This window comes from Narcine bancroftii, chromosome 9, assembly GCF_036971445.1.
Source record: "Narcine bancroftii isolate sNarBan1 chromosome 9, sNarBan1.hap1, whole genome shotgun sequence".
In the NCBI taxonomy this organism is placed as follows: Eukaryota; Metazoa; Chordata; class Chondrichthyes; order Torpediniformes; family Narcinidae; genus Narcine; species Narcine bancroftii.
The window spans coordinates 21,638,788-21,653,667 of NC_091477.1; the positions used below are offsets into that span (position 1 = coordinate 21,638,788).

At 36.1% G+C, this 14,880-nt stretch overlaps 1 protein-coding gene across 1 annotated transcript in view; it reads right to left on the reverse strand.

Annotated features, from left to right (window-relative positions):
• Positions 1-14,880, reverse strand: part of LOC138743271 (non-selective voltage-gated ion channel VDAC1) — a 21,745-nt gene continuing 6,865 nt past the window's right edge. Inside the window, exons 4-9 of the mRNA XM_069898326.1 lie at positions 11,902-12,054; positions 11,765-11,817; positions 10,843-11,070; positions 4,743-4,893; positions 4,498-4,555; positions 1-3,691 (exon numbers count right to left, since the gene is read on the reverse strand). Coding sequence (XP_069754427.1) covers positions 3,600-3,691; positions 4,498-4,555; positions 4,743-4,893; positions 10,843-11,070; positions 11,765-11,817; positions 11,902-12,054 — 735 coding nt within the window. The 3' untranslated portion in view covers positions 1-3,599. The remainder of the gene's footprint in view (positions 3,692-4,497; positions 4,556-4,742; positions 4,894-10,842; positions 11,071-11,764; positions 11,818-11,901; positions 12,055-14,880) is intronic.

Here is a 14,880-nt window from a genome sequence, read left to right on the forward strand (position 1 = left end):
TTTGGCACACAAAAGATTTATTGTTTTCAATGTTAGTAGTGGTAAATTGTAACATAATATCTGTATTCCCAGAACAACCTGTAGGGACTTTTTTGTGCATTAAAATTGAAAACTTTCTCCATGTATGGCAATTGGCAAAATGACATTGGGGATAAAATACATGGTGTATGACAATTAACAATTCAGCTACAATTTGCGGAGTATGACGAGCACTGCATTAAAATTGGCTAAAATTACAGAAACAAGTGGGATCAATACTGGCCAAGAAGCCATTATCTGTGCCCCATATTTCCGAGGTACCTCAAACTAAAACCACAACGTTCATACAGAAAACACAGGTGTACCACACTGTACTCCAATATACATGTCACTACCCAAACTTTTCTAGAAAAATCAACGTGAAATAAAGCTAAGTCAGCATCAGAAAAATTTCAATCTAAAACTGCACCTACATATTGTTCAAATATGGTTTGAACCCATGGCGCTGACATGCAACTGTACTCCTACTCATTAATTAAACTGAACTAAAAATGTCCAGGTGAAGTACAGAAACACTGACAAAAATTGTGCCGGAGCACAAACCACCTGACTTGAAACCTACAAAAGCAGGAGTAAAATCAGTTAGGAGGCTCCCTAAGATTACATTAACCATGAAATTTATTTTCTCCTGAATTTCAGGTTTAAACACAAAAGATGCTGCAAACATTTTCTAAGGATAATAAAATTATCACAATTCGACATTCATCCTCTCATTAATTATGCAATGTATCAACTGCATGTTGGACACTACATCCAAAAGTTGTTTCTATTAATAGGAATAATATTTCAGAAATGGGAGTACAACTCCCTATCACACTCTGCAGTTTTAATTATGTAACAAAGTACACTTTTCTAACCCAAAAGGTTTGGTGAGAAAGTTTTGGATTTAATGAGTAGTTGCAAATACATAAAATTATGCACTTAATAAAATGATGGTCAATGAAATGAATACACATATTTTTCCATGGGAAGGGCCATTTATATCATCATGCTATGAAATACACCACTCATTTATGGCAAAAAGTTTAATTACCTTGGTTCAAAAAATTAACTATGGTGACTTGAGAATCAAGCTTCACAAATCACTTCTCACAGAAAATTAAGTTTGAAAAGGTCTAAACGTTGAAAGGAATAAACATGTATTTTAAAATCTCTTATGAGGGTATAAATATAAAATTCAAAGTAAATAGGTGCAACTTCAAAATTTTTGACCAGATTTTAACAACTTTATAACAAGATTTGAAATGAAAACAGAAAAACCCAACAGATCAGAGAGCATATTAATGGATTCTTACCCAGGCTGTTGCTCAAATGTTAGCTAAAATCTTGTTACTGTTAGGTCCTGTTGAGTATTTGCAGCATTTATTACCTCAAATTATATCTTCTGCAATTGCATTTATATATTATTTTAAATTCTTATTAGTATCAGAATGGGCAAGAAACAAGAGATTTTGCGCAATAGGTTGAGTCTAAATATTCGCATAAGGCAGGAACAAAGAAGGAACTTAAGAAGTGATTATCAACTGCTGAACTGGATTTGTCTCCACATCACAAAGATTGGTAAATGGCACATCATTAATAATGAAGTACTTCCAAGTGCCAATAATAGCTACAACAAAAATGAATTTTAAAATTCCTTTTGGCTGCACACCACAGATATACAGACCCTAAGGAAATCGCCACAATTTTCTCCAATAGAAAATGGAAGGGTTAACAAACCAATGTTTTTTCTAAATACAACAAAATGGAAACAGTGCAGTAATTCAGGTAGTTTCCATACAGAGCTGTCTATAATTTTAAATGGTTTTTTTAAAGAATTAACAGCCTTTTTATGATCAAAGCTTCCAAAATTAGCCATTTTATAAAAGGCTGAAACTCTAGTTGCCAATTCCAACGAATACTTTTGAAACCATACTTGATGGTTTTTAAATAGTTCAGAAAACTACAATATATAAACTACTTTTGCACGTAATATATCACTTCACTCGAGTGTGATAAAATCAGTGCTATTGTCAGCTAAAACACATGGTGAAGCCATAGATGAAACCTAAAGGCAAATTAAAAATTGTTCATCTTGGGAGAATAGGGCAGTAGTGAGTGGTGGCAAAAGCATTTCAAAATAATCAACATATGTATTGCATTAAAGGGCAAAAAAAAGTCTGAAAATACAGTTTAAACAACCTAATTTAATTAAAATGCTCTGCAGTTGCATGCTTGTGAATTAATTTGAATGAGTTATTGACCAGAACGGTTAAGTAATTCTCTCTCCAAGAAGATACCGGACTTGAAAAATTTCAATTCTTTCTATTAATTAATTCATTATTTCTTACTACATTTTGTAATTATTTTCACACATTACAAACTGTGCAAGTATTTCACCTCAAGTAATACTCAACATTTACAAGGAGAGCTTCTACTTACATTGACCTATTGTTTTAAAAACATTTCTCCAAGAGATATGCAGATGCAAAACTGGCAATTCCAACTTTGGTAAATTCAAATTGAATACAGCTGATTCTTCATGCACAATCTGTTTTGCAACAAATATACAAAAGCACTGGATACCCACCAATTATAGCCTCTTTAAAAGCCTCCAGCCCAGAAATTTCCACTAGAAATGTCCTTAGTGTCAGCAAATCAAGTGGAAATGCTTGCCACCACAGAAGACTAACAGGATAATCAATACTACTTCTAGAAATGAAACTGACTGGCACAGAAATAAAGGGGATCTATTGATTACACAAACCAGTGAGTTCTTTCCTATCCCACATTCCTCCAAGCGAGTGCCCAACATGCAATCAACATGGAATTACTTTTTGGATGTTTACAATAGCCCAAGGAGTAAAAACCAGTTTACTGCACTTTTGCAGGCCTCAATAATATTAGGCCCAGGTTATTTATATAATTCAAAAAACAGGTGCACTGTAAATTAGTGCACTGATATCTATATTTATGCCCACCATTTTCTTATTCTAAATTACAACTTTTGTAGTTTTTATTGGAGTCTTCAATAAGATTACACATACAAGGTAACATTAAATATGTTTCAATTCATGGCTGACAAACAGTAATTTCCAGAACATGGAAGACAACATTATTTTAAACTAGGAACACCATAAGAGATTTTTAAAAAGATGATCCACTAAATTTATTTTGTGTGTGTCTTTTTTTATTTTCTATTAAGCCCAACCATCACAAATACCAGCTGAAAACATCTCTCCACATTGCTATGCTGTATCAACTTTTCAGAAGGTGCAGGGATAAGGGACCACAATTTCAACCAACAATAAGGGTTTTATGCTACATACAGCCAGTCTGTGAAGGAAAAATAGACATGTATGGGCGAATTGCAGATTTCTAATGGATACAATAAATAGACATAATGACATATTTCAAAAATGCACTCTGTTCTTCAGAGGACCCTCCTGAAAGATGATTTGATTTTACAATATTGTTTGGACACATGGCTCACAAAAAAAAATAAACACCAGGATCCTCAGATTTCTACAGTGGAAAATATTTGTGAATTTACTGATTGTAGGCTCTTCCCATTTTTAGGTTTATGCTTCAAATTCAAATCCAAGGCCAAGTTTATGACCACCACCATTAATATTCTTTCCATCCAGCAGCGCTGACAGGCTTAATTTAATACCTAAGAGAAAGAATAATCAGTCACAAATACTAAGTCCATTTACCTCTCATTAAACTGTTATTACACGTTCATCCATACAAGTACATTCATAAAACTATTGATACAAGTTAGAACTTAGTTGAAGTTTACCCAAGTTAAATTCCTCCACTTAAACTTTAGTATTCCTGCATCCTTACAACATTTTAAAGTAATGACTCAAATCCTCAATTCACACATACAATGAATATAGAGTGTAAATCCAACCTCTAAGAATATACTGGATAAAGGGAATGTTATATATGGAGTCAAACTATTTGAAGTGTTGTGTTTGACTAATCCAGAATTTTAAGTTTTGAAGAGATTAAATGAGCAATGAAATAACCTCAGCTGGTGCCTCACTAAACAGGGCATACAAATAAGTTCCAGATCTCAGAAATGTTGTTTGTGATAATGCCTCAAACAGACCAGAGACCTCGGACTCATTCCTCTTTTTCATTCTATTAGCGGAGTAGCAGAGGAAACAAACTGTATCAGAATCACTGCCACAGATATTTCATGCAACAGTCATTAATACAAACTGATCAATGGCAAATTTGTACAAGTTTGGGAAAACCTGACAAAGTTGAATATTTAATTACAAAAACAATATCAATGAAGGATTGTCATAATTCTCTATTTATGCTATTCCCCCAAGAAGGGGAAAAATCATCACTTAGTGATAGCCGTAAAACATAGTCGATATAATAAGTAAAATTAATATTGTGCCACAATACCCATTTAGATATTTTTATACAAGACTAAATTAGTTTAAGTCAAACAGCACTCACCTGGTTTTAGGATTTGAGAGTATCCAAGTCCAATAAGACTCGAATTGTTCACTTTAATCTGACAATGAAAGAATAAATTCTTTATTAAGCAGTTCTCCCCCCACAAAAAAAAATCACATTAACTGTTAATGGTATATTATTGTTATGAGTGTGACATGCACTTTGGAATGCATGTATATCATGGTGCCCTTGCACAAAAAGACAATCCAAACAAAGAGAAAAAAAAAATATATATATATACTAACTGAGCATGTTGCATCATCATCAATCTTGTATTTTGCTGCAATTCCAAATCGAGTATTACTATTTCCAGCTGTCCAAGCGAGATTGATGCCAGTTTCAAGATTTTCATTGATTTTTTGATAAATGGAGCCACCAAATTCTGTACCATCATTTCTGTAGCAAGCAACAAGCATGTTATTTTGAAGCACTGATTTTAGTTTTCATAAAATCAACGTTATAACCTAGGAACCAATATTTCTCCAATTGTATACTTGTATCAAAATTATTAACTATTTTCAATTAATGTCATTTTTAAACCGTCTTATTGTCAGCTGCAAATTGATACAGCTTTGAATTCAAATCAAATGTTTTTGGGTTGAAGATCCACTCCAGAAACCCAAGCTACCAAGGCTAGCACAATGTGGCATTACTGAGGGAGGAGTGCAATTACACAGATGTTGTCTCTGAATGATGTTATAATTTGGTCTTTTTTTCCCATATATAATTCTTTTCTGTTTATTTGATTCTGTATCCCATTAATAGTAATACTAATAAAAATGCAATTTTCCAGCCATCGGATCACTTTACTAAATCTACTAACCATCCATTTTTCCACTCCCATCTCTCTCATTTTTAAAACACTAATATCATATTTTGTAATATTTTTGATATATTTAAGTATATCGAGAGTTACAAGCCCAGAGGACCCCAAAACTCAGCAGCAATAGATATTCACCAAGACAAATGGTTACTTAAACAAAAGTTGTTTTTAATTATCTTTAAACATGAAAACAGGATCAAACTTTATCTTATCACTATTAACTTAACTAATTTAACTTAACCCCCTTCCAATTCTAAGTGCATGTGTATGTAATGTGTGTGTAAGTTTAGAAAAGTTCTTTGATTCACAGTCCAATCTCACTTCTTATTCCTCCAAGTCCAATTCTTATACTATGCACAAAATTTAACATTTATGAAGTTAACCAGACTTTGGTGCTTGTAAGGTAAATGGCTCAGGAAGGTTCTTGTCGATTTTCAGAGAGAGATTTGCTGTTCCTGGACACAAACTGATCCCTTTTAATCAGCCATGTCAGTGTCTTGCCGAAGAAACTTGCCCCATCAGGGTTTTCCAGATGATAACCTCTTTCTTTCAGGTCACCAAAAAAATTCCTTTTCGTTTCTCTTATTTCAAGTGAAACATTAGGCTGCCAGCCTTCTCAACTTGCATGAACCACAAGGGCCTTGACGAGGCAGAACTAAATGGAGTTTTTCCACAAGCTTTCCATCTTGTCCTGTTCCAGTCCCAGCTGCTACTGACTTGTAGCACTGAAAAACAGATCTCTCTCTGAGAAAAAGCTGTTCAACTCTCTCTGCTTGCAAAAACCACACGCCCTCTTCGAACAGCAAGCTTCACTCCGAGACAGCCTGCGGCTCTAAATTACTCCTCCAATCTCTTTCATCTGTTGCTTTTCAAAACAACAATCCATTGATGAAGTCTCTTGGCCACTCCCCAAAGTTTTTTTTCAAAGGCCCTCAGGAGCTGCCCTGTCTGGCTTGAGCAGGGCTCCAGTATTTTAAGTGAGATCTGTTTTGGTGTTTGTATGTGACCTACACTAAAAAAACTGCCCCAATTTATCTCCCAAAAACATATCTATATGCAATACAAACACAACATAATCTGTCACATGAGAAAAAAAAGAAAAACAGAAAAAGATAGAACCCCACCCCCCACCAAAGGCTTTCATTATTAATGATATTTCCATAAAACCCTGATCTATACGAGTTGTGGTCAAAACCACACCAGTACTCATGCCTTCGTAGAAGTTAGTCTTCACTCCTAACTAACTCTCTTGAATTTCTGTACTGTCCTTGGTGTATTAGATCTATACAGTCTTTGCCAATTACAAATTTTTACTTATTTGTAGATCCTTTGGGTTAAAAACTTTCCTCCCTAATATTCTCTCTCTCAAATTATTTTTTTAATGTTTGCTCTTTCCCTCTCTATATTATCTGCTATAATCATTCTGTATTATCTCTCATTTCAAACATCACTCACTTCTTGTCTCGCTTTCTCAGGCAATGAATCTGCAAACACCTTTGCCTCAATTGGGCTCCTTAAAAAATTTATTTTTCTCTTCTAAACAAAGACTTTCAATACTGATTGATACCCTACGACAGGGGTTCTCAATCTTTTTGTTCCTCTGTACCCCTTGGGCATTTTTATAGGTTCCCGTATACCCCTAAAAATTAAAGATAAAAAAAACACGACACTGTGCAATCTAACTGCAGATTACAACACCATGTATTGTACAGTAGAGGTTCTTCTCTCAGAGCCAATGTACCCCAGGTTCGGAATCCCTGCCCTAGGACAAAAGCGTAACCTTTCTTCCATAACACATTTTTAACAGCATTGTATTCTTTTTTTCAACAAATCAAAACTTATATAAGGGTAAAAGAAGATCTTATTTCCATTATAAATTAATGGTGATTGTCTTTCTTTCACTTGTTTCACTACCATTTCCTACATCTTTTCCCTCACTTCATAGAGAAGCAATTTGACCAATATCGGATGTGAATTTTGATCTGGTTGTGGCTTCGGTCGTAACACTCTGAGCTCTTTCAATTTCAATGTCTCCTTGAAATTCAGTGAGCCCCCCAAAGATTGCGGAATCCAACATCGCAAAAACTTCTTCATTTCCTACCTTCATCACCTTCTTTGTCCAACAATTTTTATATTATTTGTGCTACTAAAATGTCAATTTTTTTAGTTAGTTGATCTTTTGTTGCAGCCGCTTCAGCTTGAATGTTTTCCATCTGTTCTTTAACATTTTGAATTACAAATTAATTTTCTTTAATTTTTTTGCTTCCACAACTTCAAATTTCTTATACACTTGCATCATTCTTTCCACTTTCTTTCTAAAATTCTTATTTTCAACTATACGCTCATTACATTTTTTTTAACTTCTACTGTTAATTGCACCAAAGATTGCTGAAAATTTTCCATGTATTTTTTCATATCAGCTGTAGATATAAAAGTCTCCTTCATTTTTTCTGACTTTTTAGCCATAGCTCCTTGCTCTTGATGTAATTCCTGTTCTTCTTGGTCTTCATCCTGATCACTGGAGCCTCTTTTTTTGTGCTCTGCTCATGTGTGACTCCTCACGCATGTACAAAGTCACTTCTTCTCCTGTGGCAGGTGGCCATTGTCGGGGGAAGATCTTATACACCAGCGTTCAAGGTCTCTCCAACTCCAGACTTTTCTCCATGGACTCTGACCTTCCAGATAGCTCCAGGATCCTTCTTCAAGGTAGGCCTCTCTTGTTTATCCGTCTCTTTTTCTTGTTCAATTTCTTGTGAAATTACAGCTGCTTTGTCTTTCTTTGGTGACATCTTGTACTGTTTACTAGATCTTCTAACAACTTTTCCTTTTTTTTTACTACTTCAACCTTTATTAACTTTTTTTCAAACTTTTTCAGAGAGAGAACGGATTCACACCCCCCACAAATAACCTGTTTTTTTTTAAAGGTGCCTTGATCAACATTCAATCCTCTAATCAGAGATTTTTAAATTCAAAAATAGACATACAGTATGGTAATAGTCACCCAATTAACCTAAAACCCCCAGTATGTTTTGAACAGTGGGAAGAAACTGGAGCTCCCGGGGAAAACCCATGCAGACACAGGGAGAGTGTACAAACTCCTTACTGACAGAGCAGGATTTGAACCCCCGCCTCAAACATTGGTGCTGCAAGTGTTGCACTCACCTCTACGGTAACTGTGCTGCCCCACATTATCAAGCGCACAAACTGTTTGCCATTGTTTTTCCTACAGTGACAACTTCAAAAGTACTCTTTTGCTTTAGATTAGGGGTCTCAAAAGTGGTCGATATCAAACCCTGAGGATCAATGGACAATCCAGGGGGGTCAATAAATGCCATGGGGGGGGGGGGGGGGGGGGGGGGTTGGGGAAATTTTTTTTAATGAAAAATAAAAATCGATAAACGGCAGAGGGTGGGTTAGACTTAACTTTTGAAAATAGAGCCTATGGCAGGCATGACCAATCGCTCATGAGAGCTAGTCTTGGTGGCCTTCATGTTGTATTTGACCTTTTAATAAGTAGAGAGCAAAGGACTGATGGAGTTGGAGAAGAAAGAGTTATGTGCCAATTGCCCAACCCAACCATCAGGCGCTGCCACCCCCCCCCACTCCCCCAGCCCCAGGGGTCAATGAGGATTCAACAATTCCATGACGGTCCAAAAGGTTCAGGGACCCCTGCTTCATACTCCAGAGAAAACAACCAATAACCAAAAAAAACAAACTTGAAAACATGTCTGTGTTCAGTGAAGTAAAACACCACCCAGGCAAATGTTTTCTTGACAAATTGTTTCAATGACAAAATTACAAAGTACTAAAGGTTTGTTCAAAATATACATTCTTAATGGAAACACTTGGCAAGAAAAATTTCCCAATTCATAATTGTGTAACAATTAAATTATGCCTCAAGTCTTATTTTACGGAGTCTAGAAGACCCCAAAAACCAGCCGGAATAAATTATCACCACAACACAGGGTTATTTAAAGAAAAGTAGTTTTAAATTATATTTGAACAAGAAAACAGAATTAAACTTTTACTTATTACTTAACCTACCTAACCCCCCCTCTAATACTAAGTGTAGGTGAATGTAATGTATATTTAAGATTAGAAAAATTCTTTGGATCACAGTCCAATCTCACTGGTTGCAGGCAATTCTTGTACTGTGCCCAGAAGTTAGCATTAACAAAGTTCACCAGTCTTTGGTGCTTGACAGGCAAATGGTTACCACTCAGGAGGGTTCTTGCTGGTTTTCAGAGAAAGATTCCTTTTCCAGGACATCCGCAACTGATTCCTTCTCAATCAGTCTTGCTTACGAAACTTGCCCCCTTCAGGGTTCTCCAGAGGATCCTCTTTCTTTCAGGTCACCTTTCAGACCACCAGTCTTCTCCTTTGTCCAGTCAGCCTTCCAAAGTTTGCCAGCTTGTCCCTCTGGAATGGATTTCTGTGACTCTTTCTCACTCCCTCCCTCTCTGAGAGCAAAACTGTTCTGTCCCTGCCTACAAAAATCACATGCTCTCCCAGGCAAGCTGTACATCGATACTTCGTTGCTCCTCTGCAAAAAGCACTCTGCAAATGTCCTGCAAATCCTGTGCTTTAAAATGTTTGTGTGCAAGCTGCTCTAACAATTCCTCCCAAACCACCTCCAAATACTCTGTTACAATACCTCTAGTCTATTATAAATTATATCATTATATGTGTGTAGGGGAAACACACACAGAGAACAGAATACTTAGCACTTTTAATTGCATTGATTCAACATTTTTAAAACTTCAAAACAAGTTGCTCAGAAAAAGGTCCAGTCAATTCAAATTATGTAATAAAATAATCAACACTTTAAACAACATCACACAATTGTACAGTTCTGTTGTATACTAGAGAAAGAATGTTGCAGCATTTAAAGGAAAGTAGAAAAAAATTCAACAGAATGTTGCTTAGAATAAGGGGCTTTACTTATAAAGCCCCTTATTCTAAGCAACATCTTGTTGAATCTCTCTTTTTAATGCTACATCTTTAAGAGAGTGCATAGGCTGGGTTTATTCTCGTTTCTTATTGAAGTTTATAAAATCATGAAGGGCATTAAGTAGATAGAGTCTTTCTCCATGTGCATGTCTATAACTAGAGGGCAGAGCATTAATATGAGACGTAGAAAGTTTATAGAATCTTTTAAGAGGGCAAAGTCTGGAATATGCTGTCTGAAGAAGTGGAGAATAGATATTTTCAGAATCTCTAAGCATCTAGTCAAGACTTGAATGGCCATGGTATTGGTCTATGGGCCAAATGCAGGGAAATGAGATTAATGTAGATTGACACAACAGGCAGTATATACATTGAAGATTTGTTTCTGCGTTGTATGATTTTCAGATTAAGGACAACAACTCATAACAGTTATCCATTTTAATATATCAAAAAGTGCATTTACAAGTATAATTGTTATTTCTAGAAATTATCCAAAATGTCCTTTCTTCGAAGACCATTCACAAACCAAAATTTTGATACTTATTTCTACAGAAACAAAAGATATGTGTACCTACACATTTGTATGGAGCTGAAAGTCATCTGTCCTGTATCCTACAGCAAAGTTGCTCTGAGATATTCTGGATTTTGCAGTTTCAAAGGTCATTTGATATCCTGCTAGCCATCCATCAAAACCAAACACAAAGGCACCACGTACAGCTGGACCAGCAATATCGAAGTCAACATCAATTCCCAAATTCATGTGTTCCCTCTTGTAACCAGTCTTAATTTTACCGCTTTTCTTCCTATTTTGAAATATAGCCAAAAAAACACAAATTTATTCCATATATTGCTTCATGAATTACTTTTAAGTACACAAAATTAGAATGTACCTTTTCCATTCAAATTGTTACATCTATGGGAAAAAATAATTTTATATATTTAAACTTCCAACAAGCTGTGGGACTCACGGACAAGTTCCCACCCACCCTGTTTTAGAAAAGTGATTTTTTTTCCACCAATAATCTCAGGTTGCTTGTGGGAGTTTGAACTGCATGCTCCACAGTATCACTGCCACAACCAGAGAAGATACTCAGTACCAATTTACTCAATAAGGTAGTGTAAATGTTATAAAATGCAAGGTATTTTTAAAATTTAAACATACAGCACAATAACAGGCCATTTCGAACCATGGTCCATGCTGCCCAATTTACACCCAATTAACCTACAACCTCTGGTACGTTTCGAACGGTGGGAGGAAACTACAGCTCCCAGGGAAAACCACGCAGACACAGGGAGAATGTACAAACTCCTTTTAGGCAGCGCAGGATTCAAACACCAATCCCGATCATGGCGCTGTGAAGGCATTGCACTAACCACTACGCCAACTGTGCTGCCCTATAAATATAGAATGCTTACAGATACATGAAATTTATTTTAAATTGAAAATAATATTTATAAATATTTTGTTCTTTATATTGACTTTTTTTTTAAACTCACCCTGTATTAGGTGCAAATGAAGAGTCAAATCCAATCTTCAGCCCCTTCAGAAGCTAAACAGAAAAAGTGTTTTGTACTTTAGTTTTAAAAAGCTTAATATTTGCCCTGATGCTTGTTTTTTAAAAAAGCATATTTACCTGATCTTCAATAGTGATTTCAGTTCCTAAAATATTATCTGTATTCCATTTTTCTGTGAACGTCAGTCCATAATCCACCCACTTGTATTTTGTTTCCAAACTTCCAGAAACTTTGGAGGTATCCATGTTTGTCGACCCAGCACTTGTGAATTCCTACAACAGAAAACAAGTTACTTGGTAGGATAATTCCATTTATTAAATAATTAATATCTCAAAGCAATTATTTCTGTAAGCTGTTAGCATAGTGCTGTAACAGCACTAGCAACTGGGGTTCAAACCTGGGGCTGTCTGTAACAAATATGTACATTCTCCCCTTGTCTGTGTGGGTTTCCTCCCACCCTTCAAAACGTTTTGGGTTGTAGGCCAATTGGGCGGCACGGACTTGAGGGCCAAAAGGGCCTGCTCCCGTGCTATATGTCTAAATTTAAAATTAGCATTTCTGATTAAATGTTAATCATTCACTTAGACAATAAACGATTGTAGTTTCTTCCTTACAGTTAAGCTTTCAACTATTAATGCCAAAGATTTTAGGACAACTATGAAATGGAGAAAAGCTATATTTTACCTTCCCCAATCTTGAGCACTAAAGCCATCTGCAATGACCTTTCTGCAGTTCCAGAAAGCATCCACACAATTTAGCTGTTTGTGGCTTTCTTGGAAAATCCCAAAATGTTGATGCACGACTCATTGGGCATCCTCAAAATTCTTTTGAATACTTCTCCATGCCTGCACACATACTGGTGTGTATTAAACCAAGTCTCAGCACAAACTCATTGATACCATTCAATTCTTCAATTTTACTAAATGAAGAATTACATTGAACGATGTGGGGCTTGATGAGTTTTTCCAGCACTTTTATGTCTTAATTACAATGATAGCATCTGCAGACCCTCTGGTTTCATTATTTTCATTTGCTGTTGGTCCATTTCCAAAAATATTTATTTGATACAGTTTAAAAAGCATGCACTAAAAAGTGTAACTTTAATTTTTTGCTCTTTGGATCATGAATTTTAAAATAAAATTGGAAAGTAACATAATTGAGCATAATCAGAATGGATTCATGAAATGGATAACATTCAATCTCTTTATCAAGTTCTTTGATGAAGTATCACAGAGTAGATGAGGAACAAGAAAATACAATATATTTGAATTTTTAGAAGTCTTTCAACAAAGACTTTCAGAAATATAACTGGTGTGGAACTGGGAATGGAATGGGAGTTGTTTAACTGAGATAAAGAAATAAATAGATCCTTCTCACATTAGCAGATTAACACCAGGCTCCCAACTGTTCAATGATTTGGTCGGGGAACCCCAACATCAAATTATTAGTTAGATTTTATCTTATTGGAGCTACTCATTGCCTGGAAATTACATAGCATGAACATTTGAACATACATAAACATTGTCTACAATTGCTGAATGCAGACATGAATTTTGTTATTCTCAAAATGGTGGCAAATGCAATTGAACATTGTGCATCAAGTGACAATCCCACTTCTAATGTTATAATGGAAGGCAGGTTATGATGATGAAGCTGATGCCACAGCACTCTGAGAAACCCTGCAGTGACTTCTGAGGTTAAAGAATTCAACCTTTGGAATATTACTCCTTTACTGCCCAATGGATCACTATTTGAACAAAACTCACCAATGTCATACTCTGTCAAATCCAGCCTTGGTCTCAATGGTCCACTTTGCAAATGAGGTCTGAACCCCAAATGGCCCAGAAAGATCTCAAGTGGGCATTGGTGAGCTTCCCATTTCATAACACTGTCATGACACCAAATTTTTTGACATCTTCTTTGTGAACAGTACCAACGTGGGAAAATGGTCATACAAGGAAACAAGTGCCATAGGTTCACTCAAACACCTGACCTAAAGGTGCAGCAAGTCTAGAGTATGGGTCTTTAGTAGAACTGCTAGATTCTTGCCCATTGCTTTACTGTACAATACACTCAACATTTTTTTCATGTCATGCAAACTGAATTTTGTAATGGTGGTGATCTTGGGAGGAACCCAAAATGAATAACTAGCTCAGCATTTTTAGATACACATAGTTGCAAATATTTCAGCCTTGTCTTTTGCCATCATACATTGAGCCCAGCATATTATAAGCTCCTCCTCCTTCAGCTATTTAAATTATTTATCATCATTCACAACCAAATGTGGTAGAATGCAGAGATGCACTGGATCAGATCCAGTGGTAATGGGATTGCTTAGCCATGACTATTGTTGAACCAAGATTTGGCCAATTCAGTTAGTGGCAGTATTACAAAGCCACTCTTAATGGTGGACATTAGAGACTCCACCCAGTGTGCATTCTGGGCTACATCCCATGGATTCTTCCATTTTTAGTTCAACATGGAAGAGTATGGATTCATCAGCTGAGAGTGAGCATTTTGAGGTAATACAAAGGGCTTTCCTTGCCCACAACTGACTCAATGCCAAGATATTTCAGATTAACTATCAGATATGTTCAAAGAACTAAAATCCCACCTCTGATGACTATCCTGATGGTTGGTAGGAAATATATACATATAATGTGATGGAGCCTGGCATTGTTGCCAATAAAATATGATTACAAGTAGTTCAGGCTATTGTTTGACTAGTTTGCATGACAGCTCTCCCAATTTGGATGCCAGTGCATTGATGCTTGTGACAAGGATTTCACAAGATCACCGAGCTGAGACCAACTTTGCAATGTCCAAATCTTGTGTCTAAACCAGCCATTCTCAACCATTTTTTTGGCTTTGGCTCCCTTAAAAGTCTGCTCAAAGTTTATGGGCCCTTCCCTGTGAAGCAGTCAAGTTTAGTTGGTTTCTCCGTTCTTCTCTCCTACCGGCTATATAAAAAATATTTTTTAAGATTCCAGTCCATAGACCACCTCCTGAAATGTGCTATGGCCCCCAGGGTGCCCACATGGCCCCGTTGAGAAATGGCTGGTCTTAATTGTTGAATTGAATGGATTTGTTTATTGTCA